Below are 17,087 nucleotides of genomic sequence, written 5' to 3'. Positions count from 1 at the left end.
TGTGTATTAACTCTATATTGAAGAATGTCACAATAAGAGTTTAAAACAAAGAAGCAGCAGCAGATGCCCCAGGAGTAAGGCACGGAAGGAGGGGCTGAAAGAACAAATTGGAGTCCCAGGGACAGTGTCAGAGTTCCTTGCAGAAGAGCTTGGAATTCTAAGCGCCAACATGTGGTCAGTGCAGTGGGTGTTGGCAACGCCTGTTGGTTTGTCTCCTTAGACTTCAAGGCCCATGAGGAAAGGAATTATCCAGGTCTTGTTCGTCTTTATGCCTCCAGTGCTTAGCGCAGTGCCTATATCTGCAAATATTTGAATGAACAAGTGGATAGGGGAGGGTGGAAGGAAGCAAAGGTCTTGACATTGAGGCATTTAAGCCTCTGAAGGTCAGGATGTTGTTGGGCAGGCCATCAATTGCATTGATAAAGTCACTAAAGAAAATTGTAGAACTGGATTAAGGAGAAGTAGAGAGTCCCATATTGAAATTGTCAAGGATTGTAGGAAAATAACTGGTTTTAGTTGATATTAATTGATGAGGATAGAGAGAGTGATGAAATCTAATGGTGTGACCGGTTTTTTGAGTCTGTATCCATCTGCATCAGAGTAGATAGGAGATGGACTAGATCTGCAGGTTCGGGGAAAATGTATTTTTAACATGTTTGTCACTGATGTGTGGGCCCACCTCATCAGGGTCAAGGACTCCAGGTGTAGATTCTGAAGTGGAGCTGTCTGGTTTGGCCCGGTTTGGGGACCAAATGGAAATGAGGAATTTTCCAGCTTCTCCAATAACCGAGCAAATCCAGGGCAGTGGGAAAGAAAATACCTGTAGAGCCTCTTAAAGTTTTGAAGGAAGTGGTTGCAAGAGGAAACCAATTTCAGTTAAATCAAAGAAGTAGAAAGTGCATGATGGAAAATGGCGAGGCTATTTTAATTACTGTTTCTAAAATGTCCACATAGATTCCTGCCATAGTTATTCAAAAAGACTCAGGATTCAGTTTGTCCTTTATTGAAGTCAGGTTAAGGTTTAGAAATGGCAAAGAATACTGCTGTGTGCATGCATATGTGTGTGTGTGTATATATATATAATATATATGAGTGTGTGTGTGTGTGTAATTTGATAATATATATAATGTATATATGATGTGTGTTTATTTCAAGACTGAAATAGCCTACTTGTAAAGAGTTTTCTTGAAGATGATTTATTGTAATCATCTTCACAGTGCCCTTTCACTTGAGGACAGTTAGTTTTCAGAATGTTAAAGTAACATCTGAACCACACCAGCTTAAAGCTTGGACATATTTTTGCAGCTTCAGGCATAGAGGGGACTTTTGTGCTTTGGTATTGTAAAAGGATGCCTTGTCCTGGGTCCAGATGGGAGCATTGCAGATCCACTCGCAGACACTGGAAACCCTACAGGTGGTCGCAAGAAAAGTGGTGCCAGAGCAGGAAGCCAGACTCACAAAGCAGCAAGATGGAGCACTCTGCACACAGGAGGAGGATCTGAGTTAGTTTAGTGGGGACTAGAGGTGCATCAGTCCTGCTGACTGGGTGAAGGGTGCAGAGGAGGGCGTTGCCTGCAGAGGGTGAGCTGGCGGGAGAGGGATTAGGTGCCAGCGTGGGCATTTGAGGGTATGTGGGAAGTGACTGCAGGAAACACTATTTTGTGAACAGCTGACTCAGTTAAGGGAGAATCTGTGAGCCAGGCTGCTCCCTGCTTCTGTGATGCTGTGGTTCATGTGATCCATATTCTCCCCAAGTCTTAGCGAAGGCCCTGGATTTTAGCTATTAGTTCCAGCCAGTCACTTGAAACGCGTTCCTCTTACTCTGCATTTACTTGTACCTCCCACGCAGTCACACTCTGTTAGGAACTAACTGCCACTAAGTATCTTTAAATAAAACTGTGGTCCCTCAGATAATTTTGACCTCTACAAAGTACTCTCCTTGATTCCTAAACTGTCACATTTATACATCTCAGTATTTCTCTCCAAGTCATAAACAAATGCTTTTTCTACTACAATTTCATGGCAGGCTTCCAAAATTTCCAGACTTGCAAGCATTTATTGTGGCTCTGTTGTGCCTTTTTCCAAATCTGCATAGCCTCTTCCCTCTCCCCTCCCTGCCCCCCACTGTTTATTTCCAAGCACTTTGTAGCATCTTCCTACAATAGAAATGCTACTTTTAAAAGCTTTGGATATAATATGGCTGCAAATTACACTAACTGTAAAGGCTTAATGTCCTTGACTGTAACAGATGAAGTCAGTAAGACAATTCTGAGTTGAGTACTTTCCAGGTGTTGGTTGGGTAAAGACACCATGTTTGCCCAAAGAGAAAGCTATTTACACATTTTCTGTCTAGAAGAAGCCATTATTATCAGCTTTTGGTAGCTTATCACTTATTCTGTGGCTTGTCATTTGAATATCATTTAATGTTCTCTTTCTCTTTTTCTCTCATTCCTTTAACCAAAAAATGATGAATATAGAATGTTGATTCAACTTGTCTGAGGTTGCCCAGATTCAAGGTTTGATGAGCCTTAATTAAAAATACAGGAGAAAGTCTTTGACCAGGAATAATAGTCTCTCTATGTTGTTTGTCATCAACTCCCTAAGCTAATACATGTTTTCTTGTTGCTAACGTTTACTTATATAGTTGAACATAGCAAAATGAAGGAGAGTCAAGTATCTTAACATTTAGAGAGAAAGTTGAATACGAAATTTGTTTTCTAGAAAAGAAATCTCCCTAGATTGAATTATTTGGCAGGATGGCCAAATGTGACTTTTTTCGATGCTGAAAGTGGAAAACCAGTGTGTTTTCTGTGTGCCGCAGAAGGCCCTGAGAGGTGGGCGTGGGGGCCACATTTCAGGGATGAACAGCTGAGGCTGCAGGAGGATAAACAGCATGCCAGGGTCACCTAGCTAGAGAGTCGTAGAATAAGAATTCAAATTCAAGTCTCCCTATTTCAGACCCATACTGTCTCCATAAAAACTGAAAGATGCTCCACCATCAAATAGCCACAGAGGTACTGGATTTCCCCTGTGCTACTCTACATCTTGAAGAACTGACTGCCTGTATGTTTCCCGTGTAAAAAGCATGCAGGTGTTTACTAAGCAATGCCAACTCTATTACGCTCTCTTTTGTTCTAGATTTTCTACCCTAGCAAGGATGGTACGAAGATTCCAATGTTCATTGTACATAAAAAGGGCATAAAATTGGACGGCTCTCATCCTGCTTTCTTATATGGCTATGGCGGCTTCAATATATCAATCACCCCCAATTACAGGTAAGCACGGAACGCTCATGGCACTTCAGCACGCATTTGATCCTCTCCGTACGGTGGAAAGAAACCAGAGACCAGTCTACTAAATCTTGTCGTTTTCATGGAGGGGCAGGGTTATGTGCTAAGTACTTGCATTTTGAGTCAGGAATTTCAGGATCATTACAAGCTAAACTTGTGTCTTCAATGGAGTAGGCTGTTTGGGAACTGAACGCTGAAGCTACAGCTGCCAGGCTACAGGTTAGTGTCAGCGGAGCCTTGAAGAAGGAACGCTCCTACCTTTAGGTTAGTCATTTGCTACCACCCCACTGCCCTCAGTGCTCTCTTCAGAAGGAATGATTTTTCAACTAAGAATTACATTTTTTGGCAGCACAGAGTTTTCAAATAGACTGTCTTAACATTCAGCCATAAATATATTTTCCGTCTACTCTCTTACTTCACTTTAAACTGTTGTGGGATTATTTCCCAGTAACTTATGTTCAGGGGAAAAAAATCTAAATTGATACATATGATAATGTTTATATAAATATCTTCTGTCAGTTATTTGTAAACTTGATTTTAATATTCCATTCATAGTATAAAATGGGATTTGCTGTGAGCATTTTTAATAAAAGCAAGGAGTCTCCTGTCAGCAAGACCAGCGTCAAACCAACTTTTAAATAGTACTTCCTGTGAAATCTGATTCACAGATTCATCTTTCCTGTTTGGGAAGAAATTCATGGGCTGGTGACTATCAGGACATACATGCAGAGTCGATTCCACCAGCTGTCCTAAATTTACATACAAGGAAACTGTTAACTTTGTTTAGAGTACCTGACATCAGTAAATCACTCTGCTCCTTATATAGGTTTTAATGACGTCTGAAACATAGCTCCTGCCCTTAAAGTGGTTGATAGCCAAATTGTGGACTGTCTTGAATATCTGACCAAAGAATTTGATTTTTATCCTTTTGTTAGGAGCTTATGAAGGTGTACAATCATCATGTAGAACAATATTTTCAGAAGATTTATAAGGCATCATTATATGATTAAATTGAAGGGCAACTAGTGACAAGAGTGTATCAGTGGTGGCTGTTCGCTCATTGTACAGTGATAGCTGATTTACATTTGATAATGCCTCCTCTATACTGAGTACCATCCTAGGCAAGGCCTGAGCCCACAGGTGGGCTTCCCATCTCTTACCAGAGTTTCCCAGGCAATGACAGTCACTGTTCCATTGGTACGTCTATAGGCCCTATTTATTCTCTGTGGCTATTAGTCTAAGGATGCAAGCCGGCAGCTGTTGCTTCCTTAGATCCATCTAATCTTTACAACAAAAAATAGAGTGTGTCATGGTTTGCCTCTCTTATCAACGTGATGAAATACACGCTTCAGTTTCAAGTCACAGTGAGGCTTGAATGTGGGGCCAGTGAACACGTGCTTCATCTAATGAACAAGTCAGAGACCTGTCCCTTGAGCCCCATTCCCCTGATCCCCACAGGGTGGCTAGGATCACGACGATGCTGGTTCCTGAGCAGGTCTGTAGCTGAAGCCACTTGTCTTTGTTGATTTGTGCAACCAGTATTTATTAAGCGTGCTGTGTTGGGCATCAGGAGATGAGTAAGGAAAGGCTCCTGTACCATTTTCACCCCAGATCCCAGTGAATATGTTGGTAGTTTCAGTAGAGACCATTAGAGGTGAATGAAAAACATTTTTAAAAAGACCCAAGTGACTGAAAATCTGTTGGGCCAATCTGGTGTGGCTGTGTGTCTCATCAGCTCCCCGACTCTCCTTTCCTCTTGAGCCCCGAGATCTAGGAAACGAACTCTCAGGCCGCCTAGAGCCCCAGGTTGCAGAAGCTCATGGTTTCCCCAGTTACTGAAGGAAGAAAGATAAAATTCTCAGAAATAGTTATCAATGACAAATTAATTTTGACAGCAGATAGAAAAATAAATGTTACTCAGCATTTTTAGGATCAGAGTGGAAAGAGGATAAAAACATAAAGTCCAAGTCTTCCAAAGGTCTTCTTTTTCCTAGAAGCTTTGTGCTGTTGTTTCTTCTGTTTATTTCTAGAAAACGTTCTCCGTCCCTGGCCTCTGCATTCTTATTTTCCAGTCTGTGTCCTTCTCTTTCCCTCTTTCTCACCCTGTATTGTCTAGTTTAACATCTAAGTTTCTGTGAAACTGGAAAACCTGTTTAAAACCCATGTTTTGGAAAGAGCTTTTTTTCTAACTTGAACAATTTGAAGAGAGATATTAATAGCAAAAAAATGGTAGCAGGGGCCGTTATTGGGTGTTCCTATGAGTCCAACACCATTCACACCAGGGCTGTGTCACATGGCTGGCAGTATTTTGCTTACCAAGATAGTTGGTAAAAGGTAGATTCAGTATGAACTGAGGGCCTCTGGTTTCTTCTCTGTTTGCATTATGAATTTTGTATTTCCACTTTGTATAGTGAAATATTTACCAATATAGAAAAATGATATATACTGAATGTTCATGAAAATGTATGAGCTTTGCAATTAAATATTCATGTTACGTATTTTTTACTTTAATCAAGTAATATAAGAATACTGGGCTCCAATGTAAATATTACACATGGAGTGTTTTCTGGGGTTTTTGTTTGTTTTTTGTGTTTTTTTTTTTTGAGATGGCAGGAGAATAGTATGGTCCTCACAAGGCAGTTAATGGAAGGCTATTGTTCTGTTTCTCAGTGTTTCCAGGCTCATCTTTGTGAGACACATGGGTGGCGTCCTTGCCGTGGCCAACATCAGGGGAGGTGGTGAATACGGAGAGACGTGGCATAAAGGTATTTTCTCTACAGAAAACACGAATACGGCATAGTCAAAGCTGTGTTTGAACGAGCTAAGGGGAGTGAGGAACAGAAAAGCATTTTGACTAGACGATGAAAAACAAGGGTATTTTCAAACACATTGTAGACACCACTCCCCCTTTAAAAACAACTTTGTCTTTTCATCTTTTATTTTCCTTTGTCGTCTGTTCAGTGAAGTACCTATTTTTCAGAAGCATTCACTATAGCCTGTAATCAAAATTGTTTGTTTTTTTAGCAATGCATGGGGGTAGAGTTTTATCTATCACTGTCAGAAGTGAACCTGGGAGGTACTTTTTAGAATTTATTCTGTCTCCTGTTAGCCTAGTTCCTTACTTACTATTCAGCATTATTGGGCGATCTCCAAACAGGTCATTTTCTCTTAAAAGAAAAAAAGCAACCTAAAATAGAGCTTTCCTGTTCCCAGTGTGAGCCGCCTTTTGCTTGTTTTCTCGAATTTCTCCAGCATTGCTGAGTACGAGTGTTTTCCTAGCATTGCTGCTGTGTCTCTGTCATGTGTAGGTTTTAGAAACAAGAACTCAGTCATTTTTCTTTTCTGGTATTAATGATTCAGTCTCCATTCCCTGGCCTCCTTGAAGCATGTACTCTAGTTGATTGATGATATTGCTTCTGTACTCAACTTCTTTCCTGGATTATCATTCTTAAAGTGACAATATTTTTAAAGCCCTCTCTCTCCCATTTTTTATATACTTATGGAGCACACGCCCTCTCCTAGGCTTTTGTGTATTTGGAATTCTTAGACCAACCAATAGACTGAAGATGTTCTTGTGTCCCTATTCCTGTATCCCCTGGAGGAGGATATGGGAAAGGACCTTCACTCCCACCAGCTCCATGCTCCTCCCCTCTCGCATCATCAGCCATCATTTATAAGAAGGTCTCCTGGGACAAAGGTAGCCACCAGTGCTTGGGGTTAGTAAGCAGCACCAGGCGAGAGGGGTCTTCTCCCACAGTAGGAATGTCAGAGACCACCCTTCAGATCTGGACATCCACTTGTTCTCTGCCTTCCTGATCCTGAGGCCAAAGGCTCAGGTTTTCTGCATCAAATCAAATCAACAAAGATGACTGTAAATCTGCAAAGAGATTTTTTTATAAGTACCTGTTAGGCGTCAAGATATAGGAAAGGCCCAGGCCTGACCCCCGGGCCTCCAGCATGGGCCCAAGGGCTGATATCAGATGACAGACTATGAGCATCTTAGCAAGAGTGAGTGTTCCTGATCGATACATGGGCTTCGGGCCTGCCTGCTGTCATTAGTTGACCTCTGTCCTGTCATCCTCAAAGACTTCATCAATTGTCATTATATTTGGCAAGCACAGTGTTTATCGATTCTGCCATCTTGGATCCTCTCGCCCAGTTGTCATTGTATTTGAAACAGCACAGATTTCATTTTATAATTTTGACTTGTACCTGATATTAGAATTTAGTTACATTAAAATCATACTAGGAAATTATGATAAGAAATGACTGATAGAGACTAAGAATAGAATCTCTGTATACCATATATTTGATTTATATCCCAAATCCATGTGCTAAGTCTGGACTCCTTGACTTGCCTGATTTCCTAGTTAAAATAGTGGTGGTGTACACACTCAAATACAAACCTACCTGAGCCTGTGGTCTTATCCTCAAAGAATTTGGACTCTTCTTTATAAAACTCCTCCGGTGTTCAGGTGCCCACCATGCTCTCAAAGAACAGAGTGCCTTTGGTCCTGGTCACCCCTCTCTCATCTCTATTAATTAGAACCAATTTATTGTCCAAAAGCCTTGAGAAATTTGGAGCTTGACTGAGGTTAAAAGTAGGCTGCGTTTGGACTGATTGATAAACTTTGTCCAAATGTAGGCAGTGAAAGGACCAGAAATGAACCTTTTCCAGTTAGACCCTACTATACTGAACACTGATAAATCCAAATTCCATTCTGTTAATTGAGTTTAGAATTTAAGGCTCTTTAAAAAATAGTCATATACCCCAAATGATATTATTCCTGGACACTGTCATCCTAGCTGTTCTAATTCCCCAATAATTTCTTATTAAAATCTTAACATTTGTTTTGATACGAAAAAAATTTCTTTAGAAGCATTGCTTGATCTTTAATCGAATTGCTGCCAAAGTGGTTCATCTCAAATGTCTGGTTAGATCTGTCTGCATTCTCTTCATTTCACTGGCAGTTATTTCAGACATCTGTTCCTTTGAGGGCACTTTGACGTTTGGCCTTTACTTTTAGGTATGCTAAGACCTTGTAGATGAGATGTTCCTCTCTTTAAGTAACGGCTTTGTGTGGGTTTTATACGTTGGAATGACTTTGAGATGAAAAGGCTCAGATTCTCTGGGGAGATGTGAGACCCTCTCCAGTCACGAGTTGAACAACTATAATGGGCTGCTCTCTGCAGCACCACCTTCCCACCTAATTCCTATCGACACCCAAATTGGAGGACTTATTTCTCATCACTTACCCATTTCAAACTCCTGCAAAGAAGAGGGGTGAGAAGTGCACCTCTGCCAAGCGCTTTCATCTTCCCAGGAAGGGGGAAGCACACTCAGCCCCACCATCACATACCAGGCGGAACTCAGGATTATTGAGCGCTGCTTGAGGTCTTGTTCTAAAGTTCAGCTTCTCCAAAACGCAGGCTCTTTTTGATTACATTCACTCACGTGTTCGTTTTCATGGTTCTCTGACATAATAGACCATCTTTTCCCTTCCAGGCATCTGCCTTTTAAGATCTAGGAGTTCTTAGAAAAATACAAATCCACCGTATGGATTAGCAGTTGTGGTATTGGTGATGGATTTCCACAATGCATACCAAAATGTAATGAGGCATTTTTTCTAAACGTAGTGTTAGCCCATTGAGTTTGCATTGATCAGTAGTTGAAAGTATTCCCTTTATCATTTGAGTTCCCTTTACGTATGAGTCTGTGGTGGTGGGGGTGGGGGAGATAATGTTGTTTTGTTAATTAACTGTGTTTCACTTTGGCACACTGTAGGCGGTATCTTGTCCAACAAACAGAACTGCTTTGATGACTTTCAGTGTGCTGCTGAATATCTTATCAAGGAAGGCTACACGTCTCCCAAGAGGCTGACTATCAATGGAGGATCAAATGGAGGCCTCTTAGTGGGTGAGAGCTGAGTTCTAGTCATTGTCCTAACTAGTGAACTCTCTTGGGCTTTCAGATAGACCATCTGTAGGCAGCTCTTGATTTACTTTGGTTTATGGTGGGAGCAATGGTACAAAGAAAGCAAAATCCACTTGTATTTGGGCATCTGAACAATGACACATAAAGACCCAACAGAGTGCCGGCCAAGTGGCGCATTGGTTAAGAGCTGGCTTGGGACGCCAGAGGGCCCCGATTTGGATCCCACATATGAGGGCCAGTGACACTGCCCTCCACAGCTAAGATGCTGAACAACAGCTCAACCTGGAGTTGGGCTGCCGGGAGTCGCCGGCGACGGCGTAGGCTGCAGCCTCTGTGGCAGTGGGTTGCCATGGGCTACCGTGTGTAGCCAGTAGAGTGTGAGCGGCCAGCAGCCGCAGTGAGTGGCCGTCCAGAAGCCAGCGACTGATCTGCCTCGCCCAGGAAGAGCACAATGAAGGTGCCAACTTGGGGCAGTGAGGCAACGTCCTCCACAACTAGACTGAAGAACAAAACGACAGCAACTTGTCTGTTCTCCTTCCCCCAATTCCCCAATAAAAAAAAAATCTTAAAAAAAAACAAAACGATCCAACAGAACCCACATGATACAGACTTGAACCATGACAGCTTAAAAACTGGCCTGCTCTAAGCTCTTCCTGGCTGGACTGCAGTTCTCTCCCCAGCTGTCTGGGACCCTTCTCCCCACAAACTGGACCCACAGGTTTCTAGGGTCCAGCCAGCACAGGACTGAGCCTGATAACCCCTCTGATTGTGTTACTCAGAACTTGTAAGATGTGATCACTAAATATCTGTTGACTACACTGGGTGATGCTAAATGCTATGGGTGCAGAGAGTCAGTTGTGGGGGAAGCTGAAAGTGCCAACCCTCTAATCACACGGTTGGTTCCTCTGGCAACTGGTCTTCATCCTGAAGCTATCTTGGGGCCCAGAAGTCACACCATTAGCATAAACTCAGGTATAGTTGAAAAAGGCTAGTTATGAATTATAACACACACTTCTCTCATCCTTATTGCTCAGGAAATTCCAAGGGTTTTAGTTCTGTACCAGGAATGGGGACAAAGACTAAACATGTATTTATTATATCAGATTAGTTTTGAGATCCTGAACAAGTTCCTTAACTACCTCCCTTAACACCTGTGAAAGCAAGTAGGGCTGGGAGGAGGGGACACAGGTTTTTTTTGAAAGTCCTTGAATTTTTTCAAATAACCTCCCCATTGAGATTCACTTTAGGGAGTACATCTCTGTTACTGATGAGAATATCTATCCCATCCTCAGATATATTGGAAGGAGGGGGCAAAAAGCTTGTGGGTCATGACAGCACAAAAAGAAACCATCATAAACCACCTGCCTAAGAAAAAAGGCAAACAGCGTTCTGAAAGCATCTAAATATTATTTGGGTTTTGTTTGTTTAGGTGTTTAATGATGGATTGCTTCCCCTTTCTTTCTATCTTGGTTTTTAGCTGCTTGTGCAAATCAGCGTCCAGACCTCTTTGGCTGTGTTATTGCCCAAGTTGGAGTAATGGACATGCTGAAGTTCCATAAATACACCATCGGGCATGCCTGGACCACCGATTATGGGTGCTCAGACAGCGAACAGCACTTTGAATGGCTTATCAAGTAAGGTTTTCATTCATACTGGCCTATATATGTTGTTAACGATTTGATATCATAATTGTGAAAAGATAAGTGTTTGACTCTTGTGTTCCCCGCGTGTCTCATATTTGCATATAGTTTACTACAAAAGTAGGGGAAATGATAGGAATATCTATCTCTGTTCCTTGTTTTGCTCTGGTCTTTAACAAAAACTACAAAGATATGATAGGCAGAATTTTAAAGATGGCCCTGCCCAAGATTCCTGCCCCCTGGTACTTAAATTAAACACTAATCTAGGTACTGCTGTGAAAAGCCTGTGCGGATGAAATTAAGATTACTAATCAGCAGACCTTAAAATAAGGAGATTATCCTGTATTATCCATGCAGGCCCAATGAAATGACGTAACCCTTAAAGGCAGAGCTCTTTCTCTGGCTGGAGTCAGGGATGCAGCAGAAAGGGAGGTCAGAGAGATTCAAAACATGAGAAGGACTTGACCCACCATTGCCGGCCTTGACGGTGGAGGAGCGGGGGCCTCTAGACCCTGAGAACAACAGCCATAAAAGCGATAAGGACCTGAGTCCTACAGCCTCATGGGAACCAGATCCGCCAGCAACCTGAATGAGTTTGGAAAGACTCTTTTCCAGAATTTCCCAATAAGAGCCCAGACTGCTGACCCCTTGATTTCAGCTTTGAGAGACCAGAGAACCCAGTTGAGCCACCCCAGACTTGAACTGCTTACCTCCAATATAAAACTCTACTAAAACAGTTGATTTATATTCATTAATACTGAACCCTTTGAAAAACATGACACCATATTGAATAAAATGTGAAGAAAAACTATCCAGATAGTTCTCTCATTTAACTGGTATTAATCACTGTTTAATTCAACTGTGTTTTTATATTTAAAACCCTTTTTATCCACTTACCTGGCAGCTCATCTTATACTTCAGGAGGTACCTTCTCCACTCCTCCAGTCACTTTCTCACCATTGGCCAAAGGCCGTTTCTCCCTGCTGGAGCTAGCAGATGTGCAGACAGGAAACTAGGCGCAGAGAAGACCGTGCTGTTCCTCAGACTGCCATGCTGCACCTGCAGTAGAGGTTTTCCAGATACTAAAAGGGCAGAAAGCTTCTGTGCATGGTGAATTTCAGGTTCTTCAAAAAGAGAAAGGCTTGCACTGTTTATATCCACAATTAGGGATTTTAAGTCAGTCCACTTTGCAGCAGTGAAAAAGTCAGTCTAAAGAATATGAAAATACTCAAGACAATAAACGTGCATGTAGCTTGGGATTTTTCAACAGCCCCCTGACAGCCTTCCACAGTAGAGCCAGATAAGTGACAGCTTTGCCCACTTTCCAGTAGCCCAACGGTGCAAGCGGGATCTGCAGCACTCACTCACGCACTAGTTAGCTGCAGTCCTCATTGCTAGTGACACTGGGTCGTGACTGTGCCCCCCAGTCTCCCTTGAGCATCCTAGTGAACAAACAACTTGGCTTGATGTGTAGAGTCATGAGAGTGCCTGTGCCTTTCAGATACTCTCCGCTGCATAATGTGAAGTTACCGGAGGCAGATGACACCCAGTACCCGTCCATGCTTCTCCTCACTGCCGACCACGATGACCGTGTGGTCCCGCTTCACTCCCTGAAGTTCATTGCCACCCTTCAGTACATCGTGGGCCGCAGCCGAAAGCAAAGCAACCCCCTGCTTATCCACGTGGACACCAAGGCAGGCCACGGGGCCGGGAAGCCCACGGCCAAAGTGATAGAAGAAGTCTCAGACATGTTTGCATTCATAGCGCGGTGCGTGAACATCGACTGGATTCAGTAAACAGAAAAATTCCGTGCCCTCTCCTGACAGCCGCAGAAAACCTCAAGGGCTTTCACACCGTCAAAACTGAGAAACCACGGGCGGAAGGCTTCCCGAACACTATTCCTGCGCTCACAGACCACAGTTAAACAGAACTGCTGCGGGAATAATTTTATCTTTTTTAGGCTTCTCCTTTTTAGCAAGCCCTTGGCGTTTTTCTTTTTCACCTTGTGCAGGCACATGTTTTAAAAAAAAAAAGGTATGTTTGGATAAGTATCTAAATATCTAAACGGCAGCCAACACATTGTATTAGATTAATGAATTAAGAGTTGTAGTCAGGCATACTTCATATCTAACACTTCAATGAAATTTGCTTCTATAATCATAACCAATATATCTCTAAATAAAGATGAGAACTGGTCTCATGAAAAAGACTTCTTTGCAACAATAATAAATGTTATTTAAGAATGGGAGGCTTTATCTCTGGCGACCTTGTTTTGAAGGGCAGCTCCGGAAGCGCAGTCGTTCTGGGTCATGCTACTTTTCTCCAGGAAGAAGCAGCTCGCCCTTCCACACACGGTGCTTTCCAAGCCGTCGAGTCCTAGAATGTGAGCTCCGGAAAGCAATTGCGTCCATCCACTCCGGCTTCCTTGTTTATGGGCGATGAAGCTTTTAGAGGTACCTCACCGTCTTATGAATTAACCGCCCAATGAATTAACCGTCCGATGAGTTAACTGCCCAGTCAGCTGATAATCTGATCTGGGGCTCTGTTGGTTTGGATGCCTCCTTTTAAAAATCAGTGGACCAGAAACTAAAGATTATTCAACTATCTGGTTACAAAGTATTCCTGGAAATCAAGTACTGAAGATATAAAACTAAGAGACCACATGAGTGAACTATCCAAACAGATATATTTATCTAAACTTATCTTACAATCAGAAATTTCAGCATTTCCCAAGCTGTTTTTCTCCCATAGACCACTTCCTGGAAATATAGTCATATTTAAAAAGGAAAAAAAAGAACATGTTGGGTCCCCCACCATCACCCTGAATCCTTAAGAAGAGGCTATACCATTCATCAAACTATTGTATATAAAAAAAAAAAAAGATTTTTTTTTTTTAACATCTCTTGAAACACTGTTCCTTTGGACATCAGTTTGGGAAATGATCTAATTTCTGAGAAGAAAACAGTTTCTTCTTTGTCTTGCTTTATCAGATATAAGGAAAATATCTATTTTGTATGAAGTATCTTAACCTTTAAAAAAGAAAGCTTACAAGATTACTTCATTATTCCAGTAACTTGTACTTTTCCACGTAAGTCCTGTTTTCCAAATTGTAAATATTTGTGCTTGTCTTTAGAGTTCTCTCTGCCTCTTGAATCATGGTGTACAATTAGCCACTCTTTTCTGTGAAGCACTCACTACCTACCGAGCACAGCTGAAAGGTGGCTACGTGGTTTGGTTTTTCTCTTCCAGAATCATGGTTTCTATTATTATATTATTTGTTCAGATAAGCACTGTATATAATGCAGCTGTCATTGAACGTACGAATCACTATAACCCCCAGAGAAAGAGTGTGCCACGAGCCAGTAGTGCATGCAGACAGGACATCATCTACTCAGAGAGATGCTAACACCAGCTAAAATGCCATGTAACTGCAGACCAGCATGGTAGAAAAAAATTAGAAATAAATGTATTTGCATAGATAAGCAAAAGGACGCCTTTTTCCTAGACCAGGTGCGTCATTTGAGGTACACACAGCTGAGCTGTACCCACTTGGCCCAGTTTTTTTTCAAGCTTGCACAGAATCCAGCCACACTTCCCACTGAGGTCTCCTGCTTCACAGCGGAGAGTGGAAATACAGCGTGCAGGATCTGAGCTTCAGGACAAGTCAGGCCCAGGTTCAAATCCCAACTTTCGTTTAGTATAATTGGTGATCATGAGGAATTACAAAGTAATACACCTATAAGGGTCTAGCACACAATTGGCCACCAATGTGAGTTCTCTCTTTCCCAAGATAATTTTCATATATAGACTTTAGCTGGACAACTGGGCCCACAAACTAAAGTTAGCATTTTAAAGCCTTAAACATCGGAATTAAGATTTGAGGTTGGGCTCCTTCCTAGATCGGAGGGTATCTTCCGTGTTAGATGCCACCTTCCTCTGTGTCCTGTGCTTTGCCCCTCTGTTCTATCTCAAGTTGGTCTATGATATTTTGAAAAAGAAGTTGCAAATGTTGCACAGATGGCCTGACTGCCTCATCATTGGGCTTTGCTGAGCATGCTACAGAGCATTTGACACCTCATTTATGATGTTTAATGTGTACACACATGGAATATTGTAAAACTCTGCAATTAGTCATGTTTCCTAATACTCCCACTAAACCTTGGGCAGTTACACACAAATGCTACTGCTAGTTTGGAAGTTTAAATTTTAACTAAGAAAGTCCATCAACCAATCTCTCCATATTTATCAGACAATTTTACCAGCCTTGGAGAGTTCCCAGGGCAGACCACATAGCCAGTACCCAGAAGGGTTACAAAGACTCAAAGGTGAATTAAGGATAGGTGGGAACGCTGTGAGGGGGGCTGTAAAAAAAGCAAAGGTCAGACTGGAAGGAGCGGTCAGGCCAATGGACTGAGGGCCGAGGCCAGTGAATAAGGAACATTTAGGCATATTCTGCATCCATTCATATTCTAGGGGCTGGGGGTGCAGAGAAAAATATCCTGCCGTCATGAAGCTGGCACTCCAGAGAGAGGAGACAGTAAGTTATGTTGCTGAGGCCCCTGTGCCAACCTGCTCTAAGCTCTCTGTGTGGATGTGTTTATTCTCTAGCAACCTTATAAACCATGTGCTACCCTTACCCTGTTTGGCAGAGACCCAAGTTCCCCAGCCAGGAAGTGGGCAGGCAGGGCAGGAACGCTCACGGCTGGACCCTGAAGACGACACTATTGCCCACTAGGCTAGTAACGGGATAAACAAGAGCGTTCTGGTTCAAGATGGTGACACAGGAGGATCCAGAACTCATCTCCCAAGGACACACTGAATCTACAACTACATGCAGAACAATGTCCTCTGAAAGACCCCAAAACTAGATGAGAAACTCCTGTACACTGGGCAAAAGAGAAGAAACCCACATTGAAACGGGAGGCTGAGACAGCCACCCGCAGTCGAGGGAACTCACAACTGAGCTTCTCCCTGAGAAGTGAAAGGTTTGGACCCACATCTGGAACCCCAGCTTTGAAAACCTGCCTCTGAGAGACAAGACCCCAAAACTCTGAAAGTGAGTGGGGCTTGCGTCCATGAGATCCACACAAGCAAACTGATAAAGTTCTGTTTTGGTTTTTTTGCAGTCTGATTACATTTTCAATTTGAAAAATAAAGAAAAAACTGTAAGAATGTAGAGAATTCTGTTTTTTACAGATTTACTCTTAGCAACTTTCAAATATACAATACAGTATTATTAACTATACACCATGCTGTATATATCCCCAGAACTTAACTTATAACTGGAAATTTGTATATTTTGACCACTTTCACCCCTTTCACCCCCCCAAGAGACAGTTGTTAAAGGGCTTACACAGACTCACCTGGCTTCCCGCGAGGGCTCAGCAGAGAGGCAGCCACGGAAAAGCTCCCAGTCTTTCTGTGAAAGACGCCTATTGGCTCATCTTAAAGCTTTGGCGTGAGAGCCAGGCTTCTAATTTAACACACATCTGGAGGCCTACTAAAGCATTCTCCAAAGACCACAGGGGCCAGTGGGAGCCATCCACTCACTCCCCCTCTCCCTTGCTCCAGGTTGCTGGTATTTTCCAGAAAGGGACTTGTGCACATGACTGGTGGCTAGTGGGGCCTGTGTTCAGGGCTTCTGTTCTTGTGTTAATGGGACAGTAGCAAACAAAAAAAATAGTTCTTAACTAGCTATTACCCCAGGGCTCGGTGTAGAGGGAGCAGACAGAAATGCCCATCTCCCAGTCTTCCCCTGAAAAAAGCATATTCGCATACTTCAAAAGCTATTGCCTGAGGATCTGGTTTTATATCAGCCTGCATTTAGGTGCTGACTGAGATCTTATCCCTTTGGGACACTGACAGGTCTGGGTACACCCTCCACTACTGGGAGCCACTAAGAATAAAGCAGGCTGCTTGGACAGTCAAAAGGTTTGAGAGACAACATGTGCTAGGCCAGGTTGAACAATAAGCTTCCTCTCCTCTTAAGAGGCCACTCCTTCAAGACTGGGAGAGGTGGCTGTTGATCTAATACCTAGAAACCTACGCAAAGAATCAAGGAAAATGAAGAAGCAGGATTATTTTCCAAATGAAGAAAAAAACTTCAGAAAAAGCCCTTAATAAAATGGAGATAAATGATTTACCTAATAAAGAGTTCAAAGTAACATAAACTCCCCAAGCTTAGGAGACAAATGGATGAACAAAGTAAGAACTTCAACAAGA

General features: G+C 42.5%; 1 protein-coding gene across 1 annotated transcript; it reads left to right on the top strand.

The window, feature by feature from the left end:
• Positions 1–3,114: 3,114 nt before the first annotated feature.
• On the top strand, positions 3,115–16,037 carry LOC109375343 (prolyl endopeptidase). The gene is made up of 5 exons (XM_019630699.1): positions 3,115–3,275; positions 5,961–6,055; positions 9,076–9,207; positions 10,703–10,859; positions 12,367–16,037. The coding sequence occupies exons 1-5, from the start codon at positions 3,175–3,177 to the stop codon at positions 12,659–12,661; spliced, it is 780 nt and encodes a 259-aa protein (XP_019486244.1). The 5' UTR covers positions 3,115–3,174; the 3' UTR covers positions 12,662–16,037.
• The last annotated feature ends 1,050 nt before the right edge of the window (positions 16,038–17,087 follow it).

Source organism: Hipposideros armiger, unplaced genomic scaffold, assembly GCF_001890085.2.
Source record: "Hipposideros armiger isolate ML-2016 unplaced genomic scaffold, ASM189008v1 scaffold_932, whole genome shotgun sequence".
NCBI lineage: Eukaryota > Metazoa > Chordata > Mammalia > Chiroptera > Hipposideridae > Hipposideros > Hipposideros armiger.
This window is presented reverse-complemented; position numbering and strand designations above follow the sequence as displayed.

Excerpts from the sequence above, each read along its gene's own strand:
- LOC109375343 (XM_019630699.1), top strand. The coding sequence starts at position 3,175 with ATGTTCATTGTACATAAAAAGGGCATAAAATTGGACGGCTCTCATCCT. Across the intron at positions 3,276-5,960 it reads TCAATCACCCCCAATTACAG|TGTTTCCAGGCTCATCTTTG; the intron begins GTAAGCACGGAA and ends TCTGTTTCTCAG. Across the intron at positions 9,208-10,702 it reads AAATGGAGGCCTCTTAGTGG|CTGCTTGTGCAAATCAGCGT; the intron begins GTGAGAGCTGAG and ends CTTGGTTTTTAG.